We start from the raw sequence: 24,044 nt of genomic DNA on the forward strand, positions 1-24,044 counted from the left end.
ATTTTTTCTTTTTTTTTCTTCACTTTGTAGTCATCTTATCCGTCGTAAAAATCTAATAGGATAAATCGAAAGACTACGAAAGTACATACATACACACGTGCATACGTGATCGTAAGAATAATATCAAAAATAAGATTTCCAATGTACTTTATATGTTTGTTATTGACGAGCCAAGTTGACAGAAAGGAATGTCGTTGATCGTATTTGGCTCTCATTGTTATTTCGTACGAATACATACATAACTGCTTTAAGGATCGATCAAATTTGCACTTCTGTCTTTTCGTGCCTTGAATCAATTTCGAAATAATTGCTTACGTCTTGGCTATAAGATGAAAGATGATCTTGAGGTACGGGATTTTTGTTGCGATCGCTCATGGCAGGCAGTATGGAATTTACGATGATCGTTTTCTTTATATATATATACACACTCACCTATATATATATTTATATATATATCTTTCAACTTCAGGGTCAAAACCGATGCGTAAAATTAAGAAAAAAATTGGTCATATTTATTAAAAATATTGCGCAGAAGTTACCACGAGATGACGTTTTCTCGACTCTTATGTCTTTGTAAAATTGTAACACTCGAAATAAATAGACTGTTTAAAACTTACATAATTTTTTAATCGTTGTTATTAAGTCATTTTAATTAATAATTACAATACGAATAAAAATAAAAAGATCTATAAAATAGGAATTGCATGTTTAATACACTTTTATTATTTCTTAAAATTATATATAGTTTTCTTGTAAGAGAATAAAAAAATTTATATATATATATATATATATATATATATATATATATATATAGTGTATATATCTATACACTAACTTTCTTACAAATCTGTATTATAAATGTTACATATTCTAATGAGACTTCGAATAATCCACCTTGTATAATACTCTAAATGAATATCGTATACAAAACACACATTCGTATATCGATTAATATCGAACATTATTTTCGGAAGATATCCTACGAATAAGTACTCCAAACGTTCATGTAGAAAAACGAGAGCAATATAGTAATCATGCTTTCGATATTGAATGCGAACATCGATCACATTAATTGTCGCTTGGTCCCATAAAAGGATTCGTCAAAAAAATTCTCGAGGATTCTGAAACGTTAATTTCTCAATTTTTAAATTAACAACAACAAATTCGATCGATCGTTCGAAAAATTTCTAAATACATACGATACCTTATTAGAGTATCCAAAGAAATATCACCATTTTTATTTTTATATTATTTTGAATAAAATCTCTTTTTTTAAGCCAAGCATATTAGCGTCCTTCCCTCGTTCATCTTATCTTGAACCTTATCACTTGCCGTCGATTTTTCGGCTTGTCCACTGAGCATAGCTGCTGCAAAAGTTAGGCCAGTACCTATTACGGCACTATAAAAAGCCCAACCTAAAATAATATGAAAAATATAATTAAAAATATTGATTAAGATTTCATTAAAAAGAAGAAAAAAAAAGCAACAATATTTTTTTATTCTAATAACCAAGAGTACAATCCCCGAGATGAAAGGCGTCAGCTTCTGGACCACAAATTCTTCGTACTCTTTCAGCACCCCATCCAGCGGGATACAAACTCAATCCGACTAAGTAAAGTATTCCTATCAAATTGTTTAGAAATTAAATATTGATAATAAGCGAAATAAAATAATTAAAATATTACCGGCTATTGCTTGAGCTACACCAGCCAAATCGAAGATACTCTTTCTCCCGATACTCTGAATACAACATCCGATAAGAGCAGCTAATACGGTCATCGTCATCACGGCCAAACCGAAAGATACGAAGAAGAGAGAAGCTTTCCAGAATCCTGGAAAGACCGAGGAATGCGTCGCGAATCCATCAACGTTGAAATTAGCACAATGCGTCCTTCCATATAATCTCGTGCAACGATTGAAAATTCCAACTGTCGGCACGAACAATTCCGTGCCATTTTCTACAAAATAATGGCGAATAAAAGAATATAATTTTCTTTTTTTATCCTCATAACTAAATTTATAATAATAATAATTATTATTATCCGATGTAACAAATATGCAATGTGTTTCTCAACAATTATGCGTATAACAAATAATCAATGCGTTCGTCAAACGAAATTTATTTATTAACTCATATATATTCGTTTATTATAGGTATATATCGTATGTATGTATGATTTGTATTCAGAGAGAAAAATTGTTTCGAAGGATATTATTATTATTATCGTCGTTGTTGTTGTCGTCATCATTATTAATATACGTTAAATTATTATTGTTATTATTATTATTGACGTAATAGCAAAATCTTACTCGTGTCCTTAATTGTGTGCGGTCCGACGAGCCATTTCGGGGTAAGGAGAGCCGATAAAACGGCCATTAACGCCGCTAAAGACAGAAGCGTCCAGAGGAGACTGCGACCAGTAACTATAACATAGCACATGCTGCCGGCCGAGAATAATATTCCGTTTTATGCCATCCTCCGGACGATCTTAGCTTCCTAAGAAAAGAAACAAAAAATCATGTTTCTTGTATTTCGTTTCGACGATAAAAATCGTGTAAAAGAAAGAAAGAAAAAAATAAATAAAAATAAAAATATACTCGGAGAAAGAAAAAAAAAGAACAAAGTAAAAGAACAAAAACAAAAGTTTTCTTAAACATGAAGTATTAAAAAAGAAAGAAAAAAGAGTCAAGATTAATCCATTATTATTTTTGTCCCTTTTCAAAATTTTCTTTCTTAACGTAATTCTATATACATATGTATGTACGTAACAACGCATCTCGAGTTAATTACCAACGAACGTGAGCGAAGTGTCGGTCACACGTCACTTAGAATTAATGTTGATTTACGAGCAATCCGCTCTACGAGCTATTTTGTCTTTAAATTCTCCCTTCCATCCCACTACACTTCCACTTTCTTTTTCTCTCTCTTCTTTTCGTTACTTTTGTTTTTTGTTTTTTTTCATTCTTTCTTTCCTTTTTTTCTTAACATCGTCCCATTAATTACAAGAAATTACGAAAGCAATTTAGGGTATACTCCGTTCCTTGTTTTATCGCTTCTGTTCGGACATCGTGTCAAAAAAGGAAACACAAGTCCTTGTATATATTTGAGTTTTGAAAGTAGGTACTCAGTTTCGAGCGACTGCGTAAGAATAAATACCATTCACATGTAATTCGTAGAAACTCAATGGACCTTCCTCTTTTGCGGTTCCTCGAAACGATAACGATTATATTATAGGTCATGTTTTGGTCGTTGAATTCGACGAATTTCTCTCTCTCTCTCTCTCTCTCTCTCTCTCTCTCTCTCTCTCTCTTTCTCTCTCTCACACACAGATACACATTAATTTATCCTAATTAAATTTATCTTTAAATTTATCTTTTATAAAATTTGACTGAACGTCGAATAGAGACAATCGATAAAAAATTATTTAGAGTTCAAATCTACGACGAGGTTCTACAACTCGAAAACAACTCAACAATGTTTTCGTTCCACATTTAGAATATTCTACTTTACCCTTCTTCCTCCTCCTTCCCTTTTACTGAAACTTTTAACCGACTGTTTTACCCTTCTCTCCAAGAGTGAAGGTTACATCCAATATTTCGACTACTTCGTTCATCTTAGATACATGAATTAACTTACCTCTTGTTAACCCTGGCATACCAACATAGTTACATCATTAAGATAGAAACAGAGAAAGTTATATCTATGTGAGTAAGTACTTATCTCGCAATAGTCTAATGCGATTCGCGTCGTTAACTTTTACTTTTACCGTCATTATAAATCCCTCACGAGAATTTTCGAATCTTTTCGGTTGGTCTTTATCGAGTACCCTTTCTTAAATCATTCATCTCTGTCTCTTCTATCTTTTTTCTCTCTTTCTCTCTCTCTCTCTCTCTCTCTCTCTCTTTCTCCCTTTCAAGATGGATCAAGAATATCGTGACCTCCTTTTTTAACTCTGTCTATAGATATTCTAAAGAGAGTGAAAGAAAGAGACAGAGAGTGAGAAAAAGAGAGATAGAAAGAGAGAGAAAGAGAGAGAGAGAGAGAGAGAGAGAAAGAGAGTCAAAAGTGTGGGCGAAGGTTTCTCAGCAAGTTCGAGTAAGAGCAGCACGTGTTTGTTGCTCTGCTAACAGCATTTCTCAAGAAGATACTCTTGCAGCTTCTCTTAGGAGTCGCCGCAAATTTAATCGCCTTCGTGTTCCACGCCTCGTGCTCCTATAGAGAAAAAGAAAAAAAGAAAAAGAAGGAAGAAAACAGCGTAAAAAAAAAAAAAAGAAAAAGAAACAACGTAAGATCCTCTTTGATCTCACCGCAATGTGGCAAATCGGTCGCTGCCGTCGCCATCGGTCTACGTGATCATGGCCTTCGAAGGCGAAACGAGAAAGCATTCGCCCCGTTTTTCTCTTCTCTCTTTCCTTTAATATCCTTCATCGTCATCCTTTTCTTTCCAGATCTAACATAAGTAAGTAAGTAGGTGGATATTTACTTTCCCGTTGTTCTGTTAGATAGTCCACGACGACGATGTCGTGCAAGAAACTCTTTCGTTTACGATTATTACGAATTTGCGATAGCACGCACGCGACTCGGAATCCTTTCGAATTCATTGGAATATTTTTTGACCATTTCTCGAAAAAAAAAAAAAAAAATTTAAACAGCCTAGATACCGACCTTCGAGAATGGTTAAAGTCAAATGAAATTTATGCGTTAGTTACGACTCATTATGATTATCGATTATCGTTATAAACAATTTGTTCGTGTGTGTATACGTGCGTGAGTATATACATATATATATATATATATATATATATATATATATATATAATTAACATTTAACAAGGGGAAAAAAATAAAAGATAAAAGTATACAGATTACTTTGAAACTTACAAACACGCGCGCTTGTCTCTGACAAGGTGTCTTATACATTTATACAACCGTTCACCATTCCCAATCAGTTTTCTAAGATCTTTGAGAACTAAGCTAATTTATATTCTCCATTTCACGGGTATTTATCTCTCGAATCCGAGTGGTCTGTCTATGTAATTAACGAACCACGGTCAAATCAACGATCCGTGAGAAAGGAGAAGAAGGCGAGTATAAACGAGCGCTTGATGATGCAGTCCGGCAGTAAGCAACGCGTCGTGCGTTGTTGCTCGGTCGAAGGGTTCTTCGTTGTGACCGACGTAGAAAGGGACTGACGATTGCCCCTGCACTCTCCCTTTTATTTCTTTTGCTTTTTTTTTCCTTTTTTTTTTTTTTCACCGTTGTCTACATCATTACCACGTGCCGCGCCTTTTCCCCGTATAATAGGATAAAAAAATCAAACTCGTACGCTTCGATATTTCAGTCTATAAAAATGAAAGAAAGAAAAAAGAATTATTATCGATCGATAGAATTTCGATCGTAAAATTATTTGATACAATTTCGATATCTCCAATCAAGTCATATCCCAGTCGTAAAATCGTGAGATCTCATATACTTTCTTCGTGACTCCTTTATAAAATAAAGATTCCTCTCGTCTCGTATCCTTACTTAGAAATTCGAGATAGAAGATTCATTGTTTTCGCTAATAGAAGAAAATCGGCGACATTATCGATACGTTCCTTCGCGGAGGAGGAAAAGCAAGTAAGTACATTCATATTTAAGTCGAATAACGAGAGATCTCTTCGTTACATAATCCTGAAGCTAACGTTGAGGCCATCTGCGAGGCAGCTGTCGGACAGGTGTTTCTCTCTCTCTCTCTCTCTCTCTCTCTCTCTCTTTCTCTTTTTCTCTCTTGGTTGCTCGTTCTTCTTCGCGAGAGTTACTCTTTCCCTCTTTTTCATCTTTCGTCCTTTTCTTCCTCTCTCTCTCTCTCTCTCTCTCTCTCTCTTTTCCATCCTCTAGTATATACACACACATATATGCATGTAAGTATGTATATATGTATCTACCTGAGGCCCTTCGGCTCCCATCGACCAACCGATTTTATACCGAATGATTTATCGCGATTTCGGCCGGTCGCCTCGTGCGTTCGATTATTATTATTCCTCCTGCTCGTCGTTCCTCCCGTCGAACACTCTTCGCACTCTGAACGTTGAAACGAGCGTACATTTTATAACTCTTTCCTTCGAAGAAAAATATCGACCTGGAAGGAAAGGATCGACTCGTGTACCTACCTCCATACATACGTGAATATATATGTATATATATGTGTGTATGTTCGTGTAGGTAATATGTGTGTACGATGATACCTGCTGCGTTCGTCCTTACTACTCCGATTAACCGTAAATATATTCTGGCATTAATGCCATTGTCGTCGATTAGATTACTTTACAGCCCCTTTCAAGTAACCACCCGTATGGAAGAGGATATCTCTCTTGGTGAACAACATGCAGGTGTACCAACGCAAAAAGTTTTATGATCCTTTCGTTATTATTTCTCCACTATTGATTTATCAAAATGTTAAAACGTGAAATATATATATATATATATATATGTGTATGTGCGTGTATGCGTGGGTGTAATGTTTTTTTTCAGAATGATTTTTCTCCAATTAATTTCATTCGTCTGTCGAGCGATGAAGGAACAACAAATTTATCATTTTTCTTTTCCTTTCTCTTTTTTCCTTTTTTCTTTCTTTTCTTTTTTTTTTTTTTTGTTATCTTTCTTTCGAATAACCTTCGTACAATCTAATTGTTTACAATGAAAATAGATATAAAAAATACGTCGAACGAGATGAAAAGAAACACAAAGAAAAAAAAAAGGAAAAAGAAAAACGAAGAAGATAAGGAAAGAGACAAAGCGCAACAAGAGAATCCACATTATCCAGCTAAAGTTGAATGTCATTTATATCGAGAAACTCATGCTCTTGATAAAACATTGCTCTTATGTTCGTAGTAACGTGTGTTGTCTACTGTAACCAAGTTCGATATAATTAAGGATCGACGACAACGATGACGATGAAGACGATGACTACGACGACTACGACGACTACGACGACTTAAAGGCTAACGGTGATTTCTCTGCATCGAAGAGACGGCAATTAAGATAATCGATGATCGGTTTAAAGCGCCACACACGGTCTCCCTACTCAGTGATGACTCTCTTTCTCTCTTTCTCTTTCTCTCTCTCTCTCTCTCTCTGTCTTTCTCTGTCTCTCTCTCTCTCTCTCTCTTTCTTTTTTCTTTCTATCTATTTCTTACTCTCACGGATTCATCTACGATCTTTATTCGATCTTTTATGCTCGATTTATGTTAGATCAAGACGGTTTCTGGGTCGAGTCGTTCCGCAGACTAGTAGTTGGCCCGGATTCTTGATTTTGCATTATTAAAGAAGAAGAAAAAGAAGAAGAAGAAGAAGAAGAGGAAACGTGGAAGAAATGATGATGAACGGATAGAGAAGAACAAGACAGAAAGAGAGAAAGAAAGAAAAATAGAAATATATATAGAAAGAAAGAGAAAGAGAGAGAGAGAGAAAGAGAGAGTTTGTAGAAACGATGATTATAGTAACGTGTATACTTATTCGCATTGCAGAGGATAGGAATTGTGAATGCTCGAGAAAAAGCGCGTTTCCGCAACTGGAGTCGTTAAATTTGCTAGACGCGTCGTTTACCGAGAACTAATCAACGAGGCTCGACATCATCTGACTCTTTATCACACCGACAAAGAGAGAGACAGAGAGAGAGAGAAAGAGAAAGAAAAAGACAGACAGAAGGACAAAAAGACAGTGACAAGGACAAACAGACAGAAAGAGAAAGAGAAAGCCAGAGAGAGAAAGAGAGAAAGGAAGAGAGAGACAAACGGAGAGACAGAGAGGAAGACAGAAAGATAAAGAAAAGAAGAAAGAGAGAGAGAGAGAGAGAGAGAGAGATAGAAATAGATTCTTCACGAATTTGCGACGTTTCGCAATCGGTTCGAACGGAAGTGGTGTAGTAACCCACAAAGGTTCGCAAGGAACGGGATGATTTTACATTCCGTGGGTGTCGTCTCTCCCTTTCATCCTCCATCTCTCTTTCTCTCTCTCTCTCTCTCTCTCTCTCTTTCTCTCTCTTCTATCGTTCTCGCTTCTCTTCTTCTGCTTCTTCTTATTCTTCTTATTCTTTTTATTCTTCGTCTTCTTTGCCCTCTTCGTCTTCTTCGTCTTCTTCTTCTACTTCTTCTTCTTCTTCTTCTTCTTCTTCTTCTTCTTCTTCTTCTTCTTCTTCTTCTTCTTCTTCTTCTTCTTCTTCTTCTTCTTCTTCTTCTTCTTCTTCTTCTTCTTCTTCTTCTTCTTCTTCTTCTTCTTCTTCTTCTTTCGTCCAACTTCTCTGCTCGCTTCGAGGAGACCGGCATAGCCAGTCGCTGTGTCATCGAGCCTCGATACATCATAAATATAAATTAGTCGAGGCTTGCACGCGTGTGTGCGCATAAATGAGATTGTATGGACGAGCGCGCACGTGCACCGTATATGCAAAGCCATTTGCCACGCACGCACGCGCATCTTTTTCTCTCTCTCTCTCTCTCTTTCTCTCTTTCTCACTATCTCTCTTTTACTCCTTCTTTCATTTTAAATCTATTATTCATATTAAATCGCTAATCAGTGTGTCTGTTTTTATATGATCTTTATAGTACTTGCCCTTTATAGCCCTTTAACAACTAACATTAGAAACGATCAGAATTATTCCATTTCCTCTTTTATTTGATTATTCTATTTTCTTCTTCTTTTCTTTTTTTTTTTTTTTTTTGTAATATATTGTTACGTCGTGGCACGTCGTATTTTGCTAAAAAAACAAAAATGATATGGAAGTTAACACTATCGTACAAAGAATATAAAGAGATCGTGAAAACGTCCTTCGACGAGTCATCGATGATGCTTCTTCTTCTTCTTCTCTTCTGGTCATTGACGCCTAGACACGAGGGCTTATGGCGTTTCTATGATTTCAATGCGTCATAAACGTAAATTGGTCGACGAACGAACGTGCCTGCGTAATCCAACGTCTAAGCGAACGATAACTATGATCGAATATATCGATAGATCATGCTTTATCGTTTCTAAAGAATATCTTTTCAACTTGGACTTTGTACTTTTTTCTCTTTTCTCTTTGTTCTCTTTCTTTTTTTTTTTTTTTTCTTTTAAACTACTCGTCAATAATTTAAATATATAGTTCGTTTCTTTCGTAATTATTTTATCAAAAATTATATATACCTAAATATATATATGTATGTATAGTACACTATATATATGTATATATAGTGAGTGAGTCACGTTTAATTTACAAAGAAAGAAAAAATAAATAAATAAAAAATGTTGGATATCATGTAATATGAAATTTTAGAAATATCGTATAATATATGTATTATACATCAAAGTTCAAAAGTCACATATCCTCGGAGTTACTTCCTCCGGATTCGCGTTTGTCGATAAATTCTTTACGATTCTTCTCGTTGAATCCTTTAGAAAGACTATAAATAGCCTTAACGGCGACAAAGATAAGAAATAATGGGTCACTTTCGAGGATACTTGTTCACTGGAAAGACAATGGAGTGTTCCAGTACTTTGATTACTATGTTAGCTGTATATTCACCTAGTACATACAAATATATTCATGTATCTTTGATACCGTAGAGACAACAAAGTCGATACACCAAGTCGATCGTTCTTCCATCGAGATAGAGATCTTTGCGAATTTGTATCGATAGCGATTAACGCGATCGAACATGTATGTAATACAATACTTCCGAGGCTTGGCCTCTTCCCCCTTTCAACCGTCTTAAAAGTTATAACTGTAGGCTAACAGTGCCTATACGTTTTCTTGCTTATATATATATATATATATATATATATATATATATATATATATATATATATGGTGTACGAGAAATACGATTTTGTACTTTAAACGTTAATTCATTTCTAAACGTTTCGTTCATTAAAATTTTCCTCACTATTCTTATTTTTTCTCCAACTTTTTATTTTAATAAATTTAAACGATATCTGTATATTTCTCGATATGTTTACGTATGTACGTATGTTTATATATATATACAAAATTTATATATATATATACATACATACATACATACATACATATATATATACATATAAATATATATATATATTCTAGTGGTTGTATAAAACGTTTGTTATTCACTATGTTTCAAACGTAGAAAGCGGATATATTTATGTGGATATCGGTTAGACATTTTAGCGATTCTATTCGTGGCACGGGTACCATAACGACTATTCCTGCTTTCTGGTTTTCAGGGAACGTATTACCAGAAACGATTACGAATCCATTCCGCGGAGAGATAGCGACGAGATCGTTTTAAGATCCCTCTGGCAAGAGTCCGTTTCTTGGTACACGTCTCGTTTCTCTGTAGCTGCGACGGTGAGAGAGCTCGGTCGCATCGATGTACACCCTAATCGAGATATTAGAATGCATCACGTTATGTTACCCAAACGATTCCCGCCGACATTGTTGATGGACATGCATGCTGGATGGAAAATTGAAAATAGTCAAAACTAATGATTAACATACATAAATTTGTCTCATAACTATATTTTCTATCTTTTTATTTATTTATTTATTTTTTTGTTTTTAATAACAAGTGATACTTTTTCGAAATATATTAGTTAAATATTTGCATTAAACAAACGTGTCACTTTACTTAATTCGATCTTTTCAATATTTTCAATTTTCATCGACCGTCTCGCATTTTGGGGCTCATTTTTCTCTCTCTTTCTCTTTCTCTTGCAAGAGTCTACCGAGTCTAGGGGAAACTAAAATAACGAACAAAATCAACAGATTCGATGTTCCAACGTGCTGGTAAGCAGCAACGACGTCGGCGGTGGGTTCAAAATCGGGGACGCTTGGATGGTTCAACGAACTCTGATGAAAGATAAGAGTACAACCGATTCAATTTTCTTTTCTTTTGTCTTTCTTTTTTTTTCTCTTTCATTCTTCCTTTCCTTCCTTCTTTCTTTCTTTCTTTCTTTCTTTCTTTCTTTCTTTCTTTCTTTCGTCTTCTTCTTCCAAGGATATTCGTCCCACGACTCTCTTCGTTATTCTTCATTCAAAGGCTTTCGTCCATTTTTGTGTTTACTTTGCGAACGTAGATGGCGTACGAAAGTTCTCTTTAGCTCGCTAACTACCTACCTGTCGCAATTAAAATGCATCGCCTGTGATCGTTTGAGCTTTACTGTGAGTAAGTGAGTGAGTGAGTGAGTGAGTGAGTGAGCGAGTGAGTGAATGAATGACCGAACGACTCGACTATAATTATTTTTCAAAAAGAAGCTACCGAATAAGCTTAGATATATATATAGATATTTATCTACGTAAACGGAGAACAACGAATCATCACAACTCGTTCGTGTAACTCGTACGGGACGACGTTTACGATCCGAGATAAAAATTTTAGAAATGAGAAGATCTGATAAGCACGTGGATGATATATGTTTGCTCAGGTATCACGACATCACTTCTTTCTAAATTTTACTTCATGATTTTGTCAAGCATCTACGTAAAAATGACGATATAAGCTCTTCTCGATTTACGATAAACGTGAAACAATTATGCAACGTTACGATCGGTATCGTCGAATTTTGATAATAGTTCGAGTATAATACCGAACCGAGGGTGGTGGTCCGTAAAAAAAAAAAAAGAAAGAAACAAGAAGAAAGAAAGAAAAAGAAACGAGAGTCTACCTTTTGTTCGACGAGTCGTTCTTCGGACACGAGTCGCCCGCATTCCTTCCGTGGGTACAGAGAAAGAAAAAATGAGACTACCCTCTTCTCCTCCCTCCTCTCCACATCTCTTTTTCTCTCTTTCTTTCTCTCTGTTTCTCTCTCTCTCTCTCTCTTTTTCTTAAAAAAAGAGAGAGAGAGAGAGAGAGAGAGAAAAGAAACAAAAAGGAAAGAAAAGAAAAACAAACGAAAAGAAGAGGTGAATTTACAAGCCCGGCACGCTCGTAATGTAGTCGGCTGGCAGTCCAAACTAAACTCGCATCTGGAAGTACGATTTGATCTTCGTGGGGACGCTTTTTTATAACGATTTATCCTTTGTGTGCGTTTCTACCAGTCGCGGCACGATCGTACTTACCCCAAGGAATGTTATCCATCGGAAAGTGTAAATAAAAGATTGATTAAAATCACAAATTATTGAAATAATCGATGGGTAACGTTGAAACGTGTAATTGACTTTATCATTTATTTATCTTCGTAAAAAAAAAAAAATAGATAAAAAACAACCACAAAAAGAGAAGAAAAAAGAAAGAAGAAGTGTGGAAAAGTAAAAGGAAAAGAAGATAGTGACACAACGAGAGACACAACAAGGGTAAAAAAGAAAAAGAAGAAGAGTTGATTAGAAAGAATCTTATTTTGAAATCGAACGTCGCCAAAATCTCTCAATGGCGATCGTTCGATCGTGTATGGCGATCGTTTTGCACGTTGACTTGAATCGATCGGCAAATATGGGAAAACATAAAGTATGCCCGGTGCATGCACAGTGTCTAGCCATTAAACTCGCCCAATAAGGTAGTTCTCTAACATACGTAGATACGTGCTCGTTGTACGTGTATGTACTACGAGATATACAACTATGAAGACCCTGAATCGAGACTACGTTTGCGTGGGAAGCTGATACGTACTACGAAATCACGATTCTTACCGATCGGAAGTAAATCGGTTCGAAAGAGGGGAAGAAACGTATCCCCTTTTAAATTTATCTTTTATCTTTATTATCTTTCTTCTTCGTAAATAAATGTGTTTCGATCTTTCGATACGATAAAATATACTCTCGACACTAAAAACACATTTTTCTTAATGGTTTTCGAACATCAAGAAGATTTTCAAATTTTACGATCACCTGGGAAGCTTATACGTTATACGAAATCACGATTTTTATCGATCGAATGTAAATCGATTCGAAAGACAGAGAAGAAATGTATGCTCTTTTAAATTTTTCTTTTATCTTTATCGTCTTTCCTTTTATAAATAAATTTATTTCGATCTTTCGATACGATAAAATATACTTTCGACGATAAACGCAAATTTTTCTTAATGGTTTTCATACACTAGGTAGATTTTCAAGTTTTACGATTTACGATCAGCTGTGTGAAACTGTTACGTATTACGAAATCACGATTCTTACCGATCGGAAGTAAATCGGTTTGAAAGAAGGATGGGGGGAAGGAAAATATATCCCTTTTAAATTTATCTTTTATTTTTCTTATCTCTACTTTCATAAATGTATTTCGATCTTTTGTTACGATAACACATTCTTTCGGCGCTATACGTAATCTTTTCTTAATGGCTTTCAAATATCAAGCAGATTTTCAAGTTTTACGATCAGCCGTGAAGCACAAAGAATCAGAGTCTATTAAATTCACGGTGAAAGGAATTCGTAGGAAATGCCATTCGAGTTTCGGCTGATTCATAAGAGAACATTGCGGAGAGCCCTAATCGAAATATTTCTATAAAAGTCATTAGTTAGTAAAAAAATATTTTTTATCAATTTTATAACACCTATATAATAGATTTTACGTCTTATTAAAAATTAATATGACTCCGCGTGAATCAGACTCAACCGATGCATATCTGATTTCACTGACGAGAGAATATTCAAAGCATAGACATCATTTTTGAATTTTGATCGACGATACGAATTAAACGAATAAATGAATTATTGATTCTAAACAAATTTATGAGTTAAAAACATAGCAAGTAATTTATTTAATCACGTATTTAATCGTGTATCGTTTACTTGAATAATTGTTGTTAATTAATTGTTGCACTTAAATTCGAACAAATTTCGTAGTAGCTACGCCGAAAATGAATATTAACGAGAGTTATGTTCTCACAAATGGGGTCAGTCAAAGTGCGAGTCATCTTTCGAAAAAAAAGTTTAAGAAAGGGACGAAACCCTAAACCGTTCGACGAGATGCATAATTCATAGCGTTGACCTGGTATTACGATGCTGCCTGACGGTACGATGTAAACAGTCATAAATTTATAAAATTGATAGACGTTGCTGTTCTCATGAAAAGAAAAGAGAAAAAGGAAAACAAACAAAAAAATGCAAAGTGTATACCATGTGATCGTAACTTGCGAGATCAATAGAGTACATTCGAAAATTAAAATAGATATCATTAAACGTCTATCAACAGACAAATTAATTTTTGATGGGACGATGTCGAAGCAAAAAAAAAAAAAAAAGATATTACTAATTAATAAATTACGAAGAATATCTTTGTTTTCGTTATATTTATATCTTGTGATATAAATTTGAAACGTCTTTTCTTTTTCTTCTCTTGTAGAAGTCATTATTATTAAAATTATTATACCTGTTAGATTTTATATCGATGATTGAAAAATCGAATTACAAGTGAACGCATTAAATTGAAATAGAGAGAGCTCACCTTTTACAAATTTCACACTGCCTAAGATCTCTTGATAATCCAAACAGAAGAAGAAGAAGAAACTTTATCTTTCACCGGCACGATTTTACTTAGCGACTGAAAACTGAGGTAGAGAAAGAGAGAGAGAGAGAGAGAGAGAGAGAGAGAGAGAGAGAGAGAGAAAGAGAAAGAAAGAGAGAGAGAGAGAAAGAGAGAGAAAGATCTCTTCTGTCAGATCGGAAGGATCCACAGAAGCGTGGATACCGGCGTCACGAAGCGACACGGTCCGAGCGCTGAGCTAAACTGAAGAGTGTGGCCTCGAAGAGCGCCGTTACAATGTAGCGCAAACTCGACGAGCATGAAGCTTGGCATAAGGGCTACCGCCGAGCGACAGCCTGTTCTCGGTCGTCAAGTCATTTTTTTCTAAAAAAAAAAGAAAAGAAAAGAAAAAGATCATTCCCGATCATTCCTAGGACCAACCTTTTTTTTTTTTGAATATAATAAGCTACAGTCTTCATGGATCAAAATCATTTTTCTTTTTCTTCTTTATTTAACATATACGCGAGATCCAATCTTCTTTAAAATTAAAATATACGATAGAAATATATAAGATAATCTGATATAAAATAATCGAATCTAAAATAACTATACTAAATTAATTAATAAATAATGTGTGTAATAAAACATGTGATAGATGTATATATTTTTATATAAAAACGATTCGATCGTTCTGTGAATCTATGAAAAGAATTAATAAATAGATCGATGATTTAATTCGTAAAATAAAAGTTCGTTAAGATTGTTCATAATAAAAAATAGTTAAAAAAAAAAGAAAAAAGATAAATGAAGAAGAGAAACAAAAATTCACAACGGTTCTCGGTTTATATATAGCAAACATATAAAAAAAATTAAATTACACAATTTCGATGCCGCTAGTATTTTCAATGGTATCGTGCAGTGCAACCATCATAAACGGCGCCCTTTAGACCATCGAGAAGCCTTTGTGGTAATCATCCCTTCGACGTTCGGAATACCGTAATTACGAACTTTAATCCCATAAATGACGGTAACTCCTCGAAGCATCGAGTGGTATTCACGAAATAAAAGGGAGCAAAACTCCGAACAAAAGCATCTAAAGAATATCATAGGGTGTAAAAATCGTTCGATACTTTTCTTTGGTATATATAGCTTTTCCTTGTATACACTTCACGGGGTTGTCGCTTACCCTCCGTTTTCCTAAGCATCGAATTACGTCGTCCATAAGGGCTAGCTGACTAGGCGCCAACCTTCCCTTCAAATTTATTACTTCATAAAAAAAAAATCCCCAAACGAAAGTCAAACGGTATACCATCGTAAATTAACCTTTCTCGTATATACGTATAGTATCGACTTGTCGATGTTTTATAGTTTCGTTAAAACTATAATATGAAGTTGTTTGTAAATTAAATGACATCGTTAGAACTGATCGTAAATATTTATATATTTATATATATATATATATATATATAAATATACATATATAATCTTAAAATATTAATTAATTTTATAGTGATAAAATATGGTTGATAAAAGAAGCAAATATAATATGTCGGTAAAAGAAACGCCCATGTCACTGAATAGTATGTTATAACAAATTTGTCAAGATCGTGTGATCGTAAAATAAATTCAGTTCAGTCGATGAAATTATTTTTATATATTTCTTTTTTTCTTTTCTTCCTTTTTTCTTTTTTTCGTAGATGAAGCGTTAAGGATATCGCAAGAGAATTTCTTAACAGAATTTTTATTACGTTGCAAAGAATACGAGGTTGATCGTTCACCTAAATTTGTGGTAAATAATATACGAAGAAGGAAAAAATAATTGATAAATATTAAAGAAGGAACACTTAAAGAAATTATTTTTAGATAAAGAATAGTGCGATAGACGTGAAACTAACACATCAATTTCCTCAGCTGGAAGGAATCATTTCGATAACGGATCCTAAACAAATATTAGCGTAGCTTCATTATTTTCGCACGAACTATACCGGTAATATTTCACTGCACATCGATATCTAAATATAACATATATTTCTTTTCTATTTTAAGAACAAAGGACAAAGAGGCTGACCTTATTTTTTATTTGACTTATGAAAATTCGAAATCATTGGAAACGTTGACAAAATTGGAATGCAAAGATAAGTCATATCAATATTTTTACAAGATAATACGATTTTAATATAATTAATAATTTCTTGGAATTACACGACAGGAAGTTTCAATTTGTATTTTAGATGCTCTCTATTTGACATTAAAAAAGTATCGTACATTAACTGTATTAAGGTGAACGTAATTAAATGCAGAATCTCATATTTTACGATTTTCGAAATAAGATAATAACTTTTGTATTCGTTAGATTACCAAATTGTGGCATAAATGCATACGGTATTATACAAATATACTCCATGCTGATGGATTTCAATTGCTTGAGAGATTTGAATTTAGACGGAAATCCGAACGTACAAGAGAATTATCACTTGTTATGTAAATCTGTTGGGAAGTACGTGAAAATCTAGATATATTGATATCTTACATAAAATATTATTTTATGAAAATATAATCTGAACTCTTTTTTAGCTTGTCATACTTATCTTTGCAGTTCTGTAAGATAACAGACGAAGGAGTTAAAAAAATAGCAGAGGAATTGCAATACGCTGATCCACCTAACGAACCGAAATTATTAGCTCTTAATCTAGGAAATAATCGTATCGGTGATCTAGGAGCTTTAGAAATCGGACGAATGTTACGAACGAATCGGTACGAAAGATTTTCTTCTCTCTTTCTCTTTGGAATGAAACTCACATGAGTTTAACAAATTGAATCATATTTTCTTAATTCCAATTGCAGTTCTGTTCAAAGTCTGATATTAACAGGAAACAGGATATGCGATGACGGTGCTGCTTTGATAATCCAAGAACTTAATATGTTAGTTCAAACGCGATTACTTTATCAAAGAATTTAATAACGCATTTCCAAGAATTTCTATTCCTTTTTGTTACAAATCAGGTCGAAATTAACGCATAATGAGATTGTAGATCTTCGTAGACGTAGATTCGATGCTCTGATATCACAAGAAAAAAAGTTAATCGATCTAAATAAAACGAACGAGAATAAAGTTTCTAAAGTTGTTGAAGATTTACCAAACTTGGAGATTTCACAGACGAGAAAGAACAGCAAGGTTTTAAAAAAACCGAACAAATCCAAAAAACGTACGAATTATATAAATACATAAATATTTTTATAACTGAATTTTATAATACATATATAACTATATATATATATATATATATATATATATATATATATATATATATATACATACATACATACATACATAAATGATCTCGCGATAGTCTCACTTTCAAACAGTTCTTCCAAGATAACGGTGCAGGAAAATTCTAAAAATATATCTAAACTTCCAGTAAGTTCATCTTAAAAAAAATGATTCTAATAAAATACATTATGATCAATATTGTATCGTTCTATTCCTTTTTTTCTTTTTTTCTTTTTTAAGACACTGAGAAAAGATTTACCCATAGAAATTGATCATCCTTTTGGCAAAGAAAGTACAGCCACAGGAGGAGTGATAAGAATAAATGGAAATTTTGTATTAAAACATTTAAATATCAGTTGTACGTATTATTATATTATTAAAATTGATACGATTAATTTGAGAAGAAAAAAAAATATATATATATATATATATTTACATACATATATATTATTATATTACAGTTAATCATTTATCCGGTGCAATTATTAAACAGTTATTAGCCTGCTTGCTTTATCAGACTTATATGATGATGAGTGATACGAGCAAAGGCCTGCTTTATGTAAGAATAGAGGTAATTGTCTTTCATAATCGATTTACCGTCAAGTCAATTATCACAAAACTTTCTCTCTTAATAATATCAGGGAAATGAGTTTAAGCAAGAAGATGAAAAAGATTTAATGGAACTGGAAGAAATCTTGCAGTGCAGACAAGCTGGGGAATATTTGTCTCGATTGGATGATATGGAAAGTTCAGTTATATTGGAAAACGATAATCTATGAAGAAAACGATAAATTCTTTTTCGTACGAGAGATAACGTTAAACGAATAACAAAACAAAACAAAAAAAAAAAAAAGAAAATTAAGTAAGAAAAAGAAAAGAAGAAAGAAAAGAAAGATGACGATTTACGAAAAGAAAAGGAGATAAATCTTTTCTGCACGAGAGGTAGGGTGAAACTTAAAAATGAAAAAAAAAAAAAAAAGGAAAAGATAAGAAAAATATTTAAAAAAAAGCATTAGACGCGCGACAACGACAACAAACAAAATTAGAAGAAGAAGAAGAACAATGACGATTCTTCGGGAGATGGTACGAGAAAAAAAAATTTTCTTTCAAATTCGAAACGTGATTGGCGGGAAATACAAAGTGGCGTGATTCGTGTGTACTTGCTCGGAAGATCTTATCGAACGAACTTAGAACTGTTGACTTCCCACGAGTCGCTGACCGACAATATTCTCTTACATACACAGACAGACGAGTTTCGCTTCAAACGCGTTGTTTCTATCGCCCTTTCCTAACGTTTCGTATCTTTCATCGATAATACCTTTTCTACAACGTCCTAGAGCTATGATCTTTCACGTTGCATCGGCCGCCATGTTAACAAACATCTTTATATTGGAACTTTATTCGATATATACTTACGACACGATGATCAATTCGAACTTTCTAAACGAGGTAATTTTCATTCATCTTTCTTTTCTTTCGACGTATCTTTTTTCTTTCGTTTCGTTTTGTTTTGTTTCTCTTTTTTCTTTTTCTTTTTTTTTTTTTTTGTTTTTCTTTCTTTTTCTCATTCCGACAAGTATAACAAATATTTTTTTAAATATACAAATAAATAATAAAAAAATGTAGTTCTTTTTCGTATTGTCTTAAAACTAATTTAATGATAATGCGATATATGATAACACAAATGTGATCTTCAACGAAAAATAATATATATATATATATATATATATATATATATATATATATATGAAGTGTACGTGACTATTTCTGATATATATATAATCTTCTTCCGATACTAGCGACATCTGTCATTTACTATACGGTACTATAAAATACTACTGTAAAATAATGTCATAGTGTGCCATCGTTTCTTGTCATCTTTCATGTCCAATAAAATTCCGAATTGGCTCTTCGCTGTATTACTCTCAGTGGAATGTACCGAAAATATACCGTGTTGTACATTGACTACTAGTACTTACGGTGAGTCGACATTCTAACGTTGATTAAGACAAAGACAAAGAGACGCGAGTTTCATTCGTCAGAAATAAAACGTAAGATAAGTTTAATCACCTCTATTCCACGATCGTTACATTTTATTTTATTTTATTTTATTTTATTTTATTTTTCGTCGTACGCAGTGACATCTGGTAGACGTAAATCGAATTGTGTTTTTCATTCGTTACGACTTTACCTTTTAAGTCGATTATTTACGATCAATTAAAATAAACATCATGTTTGTATGTCTTGTGCGTGTTAACTCGTAATATTTAATCAACGTATTATGCTAAACGAAATGTTTTAAAAGAATATATAAAAGTAAACAAAAAAAAAAATAAAATAAAATAAAAGAAAATATTTATCGAACGAAGAAAATACGCGTGAGAGAAAGAGAGAGAGAGAGAGAGAGAGAGAGAGAAAGGAAACATCTGTGAAAGAAAATGTACGAAAATCTGTTCAAGAATCCTCTACATCGTATATTCGTATATGGAACCTTGAAGAGAGGAGAACCAAATCATAAACTCATACAGGATGCAACTAATGGATATGCGAAATTTCTTGGAATTGCTAAAACTACGTCATCTTATCCATTGATAATTGCTACTAAATACAACATTCCATTTTTACTGAAAAAACCAGGAATCGGTCACGTAAGTGTGAATTTATTTTTCTTATTATTATTATTGTTATTATTACAAAAAAGGAAAAAAAAAAAAAAGAAAATTCAAAATCGTGTCCGAGAGAATTTTATATTACGTTATTAATTTACATTTATATTCGCGTTTAAAAAGAATCTTATTTTTGAATTATTATTTTTGTAAAAAACAAAAAGATCTCTATAAAAATTTACGTACGATCGAAGATGTCAATAGCTTTAAAATAATTAATTTTTTCTTCTCGATCATTCGCTTTTATTTTATCCTGACGATTTTCTCTCTCTCTCTCTCTCTCTCTCTCTCTCTCTCTCTCTCTCTCTCTCTCTCTCTTTCTCTTTCTCTTCTCGAATGAATGTCGCTAAAAAAAAATTGTTATTGTAATTTCTTGGCACGTTTCTTTTTTATTTACGAGTAGCATGTTATCGGCGAGATATACGACGTCGATTCGAAGATGTTGACGAGATTGGATGAACTCGAGGAACATCCAAATTTTTATGAGCGAACGGAAGAGGATGTTCTCATGGCAACAGAATCGAAATTAAAATCCAATAGTAATTTCGAAGAGGTAAATTTTTCAATATACCAAGAGATCGAATTTGTTTATACAAATTTTCACTTTTCACGAGCATACATAGCCATACACGCACATACACACACGTATATAAGATATGAATATATGATAATAAATGATTTACATGTATATGTATATGTATATGTATATATATATATATATATATATATATATATATATATATATATATAATTTGTTTTTTTATTTTTTAGATCGGTTCATTAACAAAAGCATGGATTTACTTTTTACCAAAATTCAAGGCTACTTTGCTCGAAAGACCGATGTACGAATCTTACAGCAACGAGGGAGATCATGGATTAAAATATGGAGAAAAGTACGTACGCGATCCTACGTTTGATCACAGAAGAGAAGTTCGGTGAATGATTAACACCAATATATACGTATATATATATATAAAAACAATTATCTATATGTATATATAAATATATAATATACTATATATATAGTATATTATATATATATATATATATATATATATAGATAATTGTTTTTTTTTCTACTATCTTTACAGCGACGTAAGTACGGCAACTGTTGAAGACGTACTTTGATAATGTTCAAGGTTGTGCACGATAAACACGAGAAACTATTGTTAAATTTGATATCGCGATTGAATGAAGTCTTGTATTCATAGTATCTATATAAGCATACGTATATACATGTATATATATTATACGTTATTTTATATATACATATACATATATACATATGATATAAGTAAACGTATACGTATATCGAAGCTGTAAAAACAAAGAAAAAAAAAAAAGAAAAGAAAAGAAAAGAAAAGAAAAAAAAAGAAAAGAAAAGAATGAACGAGTTCAGCTGATCTAAAAAGTATTTAATATTTAACGTAAGCTTTGTTTTACACTCACCTCCAAAATTACATTAACAATTTGTAATTCTCGCTCTCTTTCTTTCTTTCTTTAATAAAACAAAAATATATATATATATATATATAGACATACACACACACACACATATGTATATATATATAAAACAAAGTAAAACTAGTCGCGTGTAGGATTCAATCTCGCGAAAACGTTTAACGCGAATTCAAAAGGAAAAAAATAATAATAAATCGAATTAAATCGGGCGACGAGACTTCCATAAAATTTTATGGACACACACACATATATATATATATATAAATTTGTATATACACAATGCGATAATATTTTATATCTGATCGGAATAAGGGATCAATGGATCGTTTCTAGTGATCGTATGAAAGAATCTCTCAAAATATTCTGGATGAAAATTCACGTGTTTTAAAAAAGAAAAATTGTTGATCCTTTTTCTTCTTCCTATGATAACGCATAATACAAAATTTAGGATTTAGAAAGAAATCTTTATACCCCAAATCGTTCTCGATGATTCATTTTTATTTACTTCCTTTATCATTTTTCAATAGCCACGTTTTCTCTCGTATATGTATATGTCAACACTTTCTAACTTGATTCTTCTTTTCGGCAATTCTTTTCTTAAATATCCTTCTATCGTTTTCGCTTTCTCTCTCTCTCTCTCTCTCTTTCGCTTTCTCTCTCTCTCTCTCTCGCTCGCTCTCAATCATGCAACGATAAAATGATTCTAATTTCAACTATATACTGTTAACAGAAGGCAGATTTTTATCGCATCCATTGCCATAATCGGCGAGGATCGTTCGAATGTTCTCTTTTATTCTTTGAGAGACATTATGCATTTCCTTTTGCAACATATTTTGGAAGCTAAACGCAGAGAAGCTCTCTTACAACGATTGGCGTTAAAAACAACGCGATCAGAGATACAAGATATATATATATATATAATTATATATTCTTTATTCAATTGCAATTGCGAGATCGAAAACGTAAAGGACTACGTTTACCCCGTTTTGCTTTGCACCACGTCCTTTTATATTTATAGGAATAAACGCTTCATGTCACTTTAAAGCGTATTACGTCTAGATATAGTTCGAGTGGTGCGGCTAAAATCAAAAAATAATTGAGGCAGTACATATACCTTCCTAGCTAATTCTAGGAAATTTATTATAAATAATCACATTCTCATAATTCTTTTTACTGTACACATTATTCGATTCTGTATGGCTCATTTATGATATCATCAAAAATAACAGCTTTAGCACCGCCTTTTTAATGTTTCCGACTATGTATCCATAGGAAACAACATCTTTCAACTCACGTTTCGATTTTATTTCCATTCGCTTAGTTTTTTCTCTTTTTCTTTTTCTGATTTTTCTTATTTTATATATATATATATATATATATATATATATATATATACACATACACATACATACATACATATATATATTGAGAGAACAGAAAGAAAAAAGGAAGTCTTTTGTTTGTTTGTTTTTTTTTTTTAAATCAACAAAGTAAATTCAAAACAATGATTAAACGAAGTCTTACATATACACACACATTTTTCCTTTATCTTTTCTTTTCTTTTCTTTTTTTTTTTTCTTTTTCTTTAACATACATGAATTTCTCTTTTCTCTTTATCTTTTTTATGTATATATATATACACATATAAAAGATAATATCTTTTATATATATTTTATATATATATATACATACATATATCTCATTTCATCGTCCATCGCGATCACAACGTACTTTCTATACACATATTTTCTTTCGATGATGCTCGATACGTTCCACTTTGCATCTATTTTTATTCTCTTATTCTGCTCCCAAGCCCAGCCTTTAAGTTTTTAGCCCGATCTTGTATGAATCTTAATTCGTTAAAATGCTTTATCTATTCGTCGACGCATAATTTCTTTGAGCATAACAGAACGTAACGGAGTACTGAGGGTCCATCAAGAACGACCTCATTTTAACGTTTCACGATATTTCGTACCCGTTTTAATAAAAAATATATAAAGATTAATTAAAAGAGACACACACAGATATAATTTATAGAGACCAACAATCGTCATATCCGATTTACGCGCGTTTACGTAACGAATAACAACACATAGACACGTAATATATATAAAAAAAAAAAAAGAAAAAAGAAGAAAATGAAAAAAAAAAAAGAAAAAAAAAGAAAAGAACTATTTTATAGCGGTGTTGTATTTCTTTCTAAATAAAACTAGCACCATGTGAAGTAAAATAAAATAAAATAAAATAATAATAAAAAA

The 24,044-nt window shown here is 32.6% G+C and overlaps 3 protein-coding genes across 7 annotated transcripts; 2 read left to right on the forward strand and 1 right to left on the reverse strand.

Moving 5' to 3' along the window:
- Nucleotides 1–809: 809 nt before the first annotated feature.
- LOC122627047 (LHFPL tetraspan subfamily member 2 protein) lies at nt 810–14,655 on the reverse strand. 3 transcript variants are annotated; one of them, XM_043807844.1, is made up of 6 exons: nt 14,371–14,655; nt 2,311–2,497; nt 1,686–1,958; nt 1,510–1,623; nt 1,205–1,415; nt 810–1,121 (listed from the first exon to the last, which is right to left on the reverse strand). In XM_043807844.1, exons 2-5 carry the CDS (start codon nt 2,438–2,440, stop codon nt 1,273–1,275), a joined length of 660 nt encoding a protein of 219 aa, XP_043663779.1. In that variant the 5' UTR covers nt 2,441–2,497; nt 14,371–14,655; the 3' UTR covers nt 810–1,121; nt 1,205–1,272. The 3 variants fall into 3 exon arrangements, with proteins under 3 accessions (XP_043663779.1, XP_043663959.1, XP_043663866.1); XM_043808024.1 differs by lacking the exon at nt 14,371–14,655 and adding an exon at nt 5,528–5,548; XM_043807931.1 differs by lacking the exon at nt 14,371–14,655 and adding an exon at nt 2,792–3,239.
- LOC122633407 (leucine-rich repeat-containing protein 71-like) lies at nt 13,784–18,438 on the forward strand. Its single transcript, XM_043821240.1, has 10 exons — nt 13,784–13,819; nt 16,598–16,668; nt 16,742–16,885; nt 16,963–17,142; nt 17,233–17,310; nt 17,392–17,594; nt 17,739–17,806; nt 17,900–17,992; nt 18,153–18,230; nt 18,301–18,438. The coding sequence occupies exons 1-10, from the start codon at nt 13,784–13,786 to the stop codon at nt 18,436–18,438; spliced, it is 1,089 nt and encodes a 362-aa protein (XP_043677175.1).
- Nucleotides 18,439–18,770: 332 nt separating this feature from the next.
- Nucleotides 18,771–21,654, forward strand: LOC122627176 (putative gamma-glutamylcyclotransferase CG2811). 3 transcript variants are annotated; one of them, XM_043808155.1, is made up of 5 exons: nt 18,771–19,108; nt 20,119–20,307; nt 20,729–20,878; nt 21,097–21,260; nt 21,417–21,654. In XM_043808155.1, the coding sequence occupies exons 1-5, from the start codon at nt 19,001–19,003 to the stop codon at nt 21,451–21,453; spliced, it is 648 nt and encodes a 215-aa protein (XP_043664090.1). In that variant the 5' UTR covers nt 18,771–19,000; the 3' UTR covers nt 21,454–21,654. The 3 variants fall into 3 exon arrangements, with proteins under 3 accessions (XP_043664090.1, XP_043664176.1, XP_043664260.1); XM_043808325.1 differs by having other exon boundaries at nt 18,778–19,108; nt 21,097–21,218; XM_043808241.1 differs by lacking the exon at nt 21,417–21,654 and having other exon boundaries at nt 18,774–19,108; nt 21,097–21,264.
- Nucleotides 21,655–24,044: the final 2,390 nt, after the last annotated feature.

This window comes from Vespula pensylvanica, chromosome 1 (genome assembly GCF_014466175.1).
Source record: "Vespula pensylvanica isolate Volc-1 chromosome 1, ASM1446617v1, whole genome shotgun sequence".
Classification (NCBI taxonomy): domain Eukaryota; kingdom Metazoa; phylum Arthropoda; class Insecta; order Hymenoptera; family Vespidae; genus Vespula; species Vespula pensylvanica.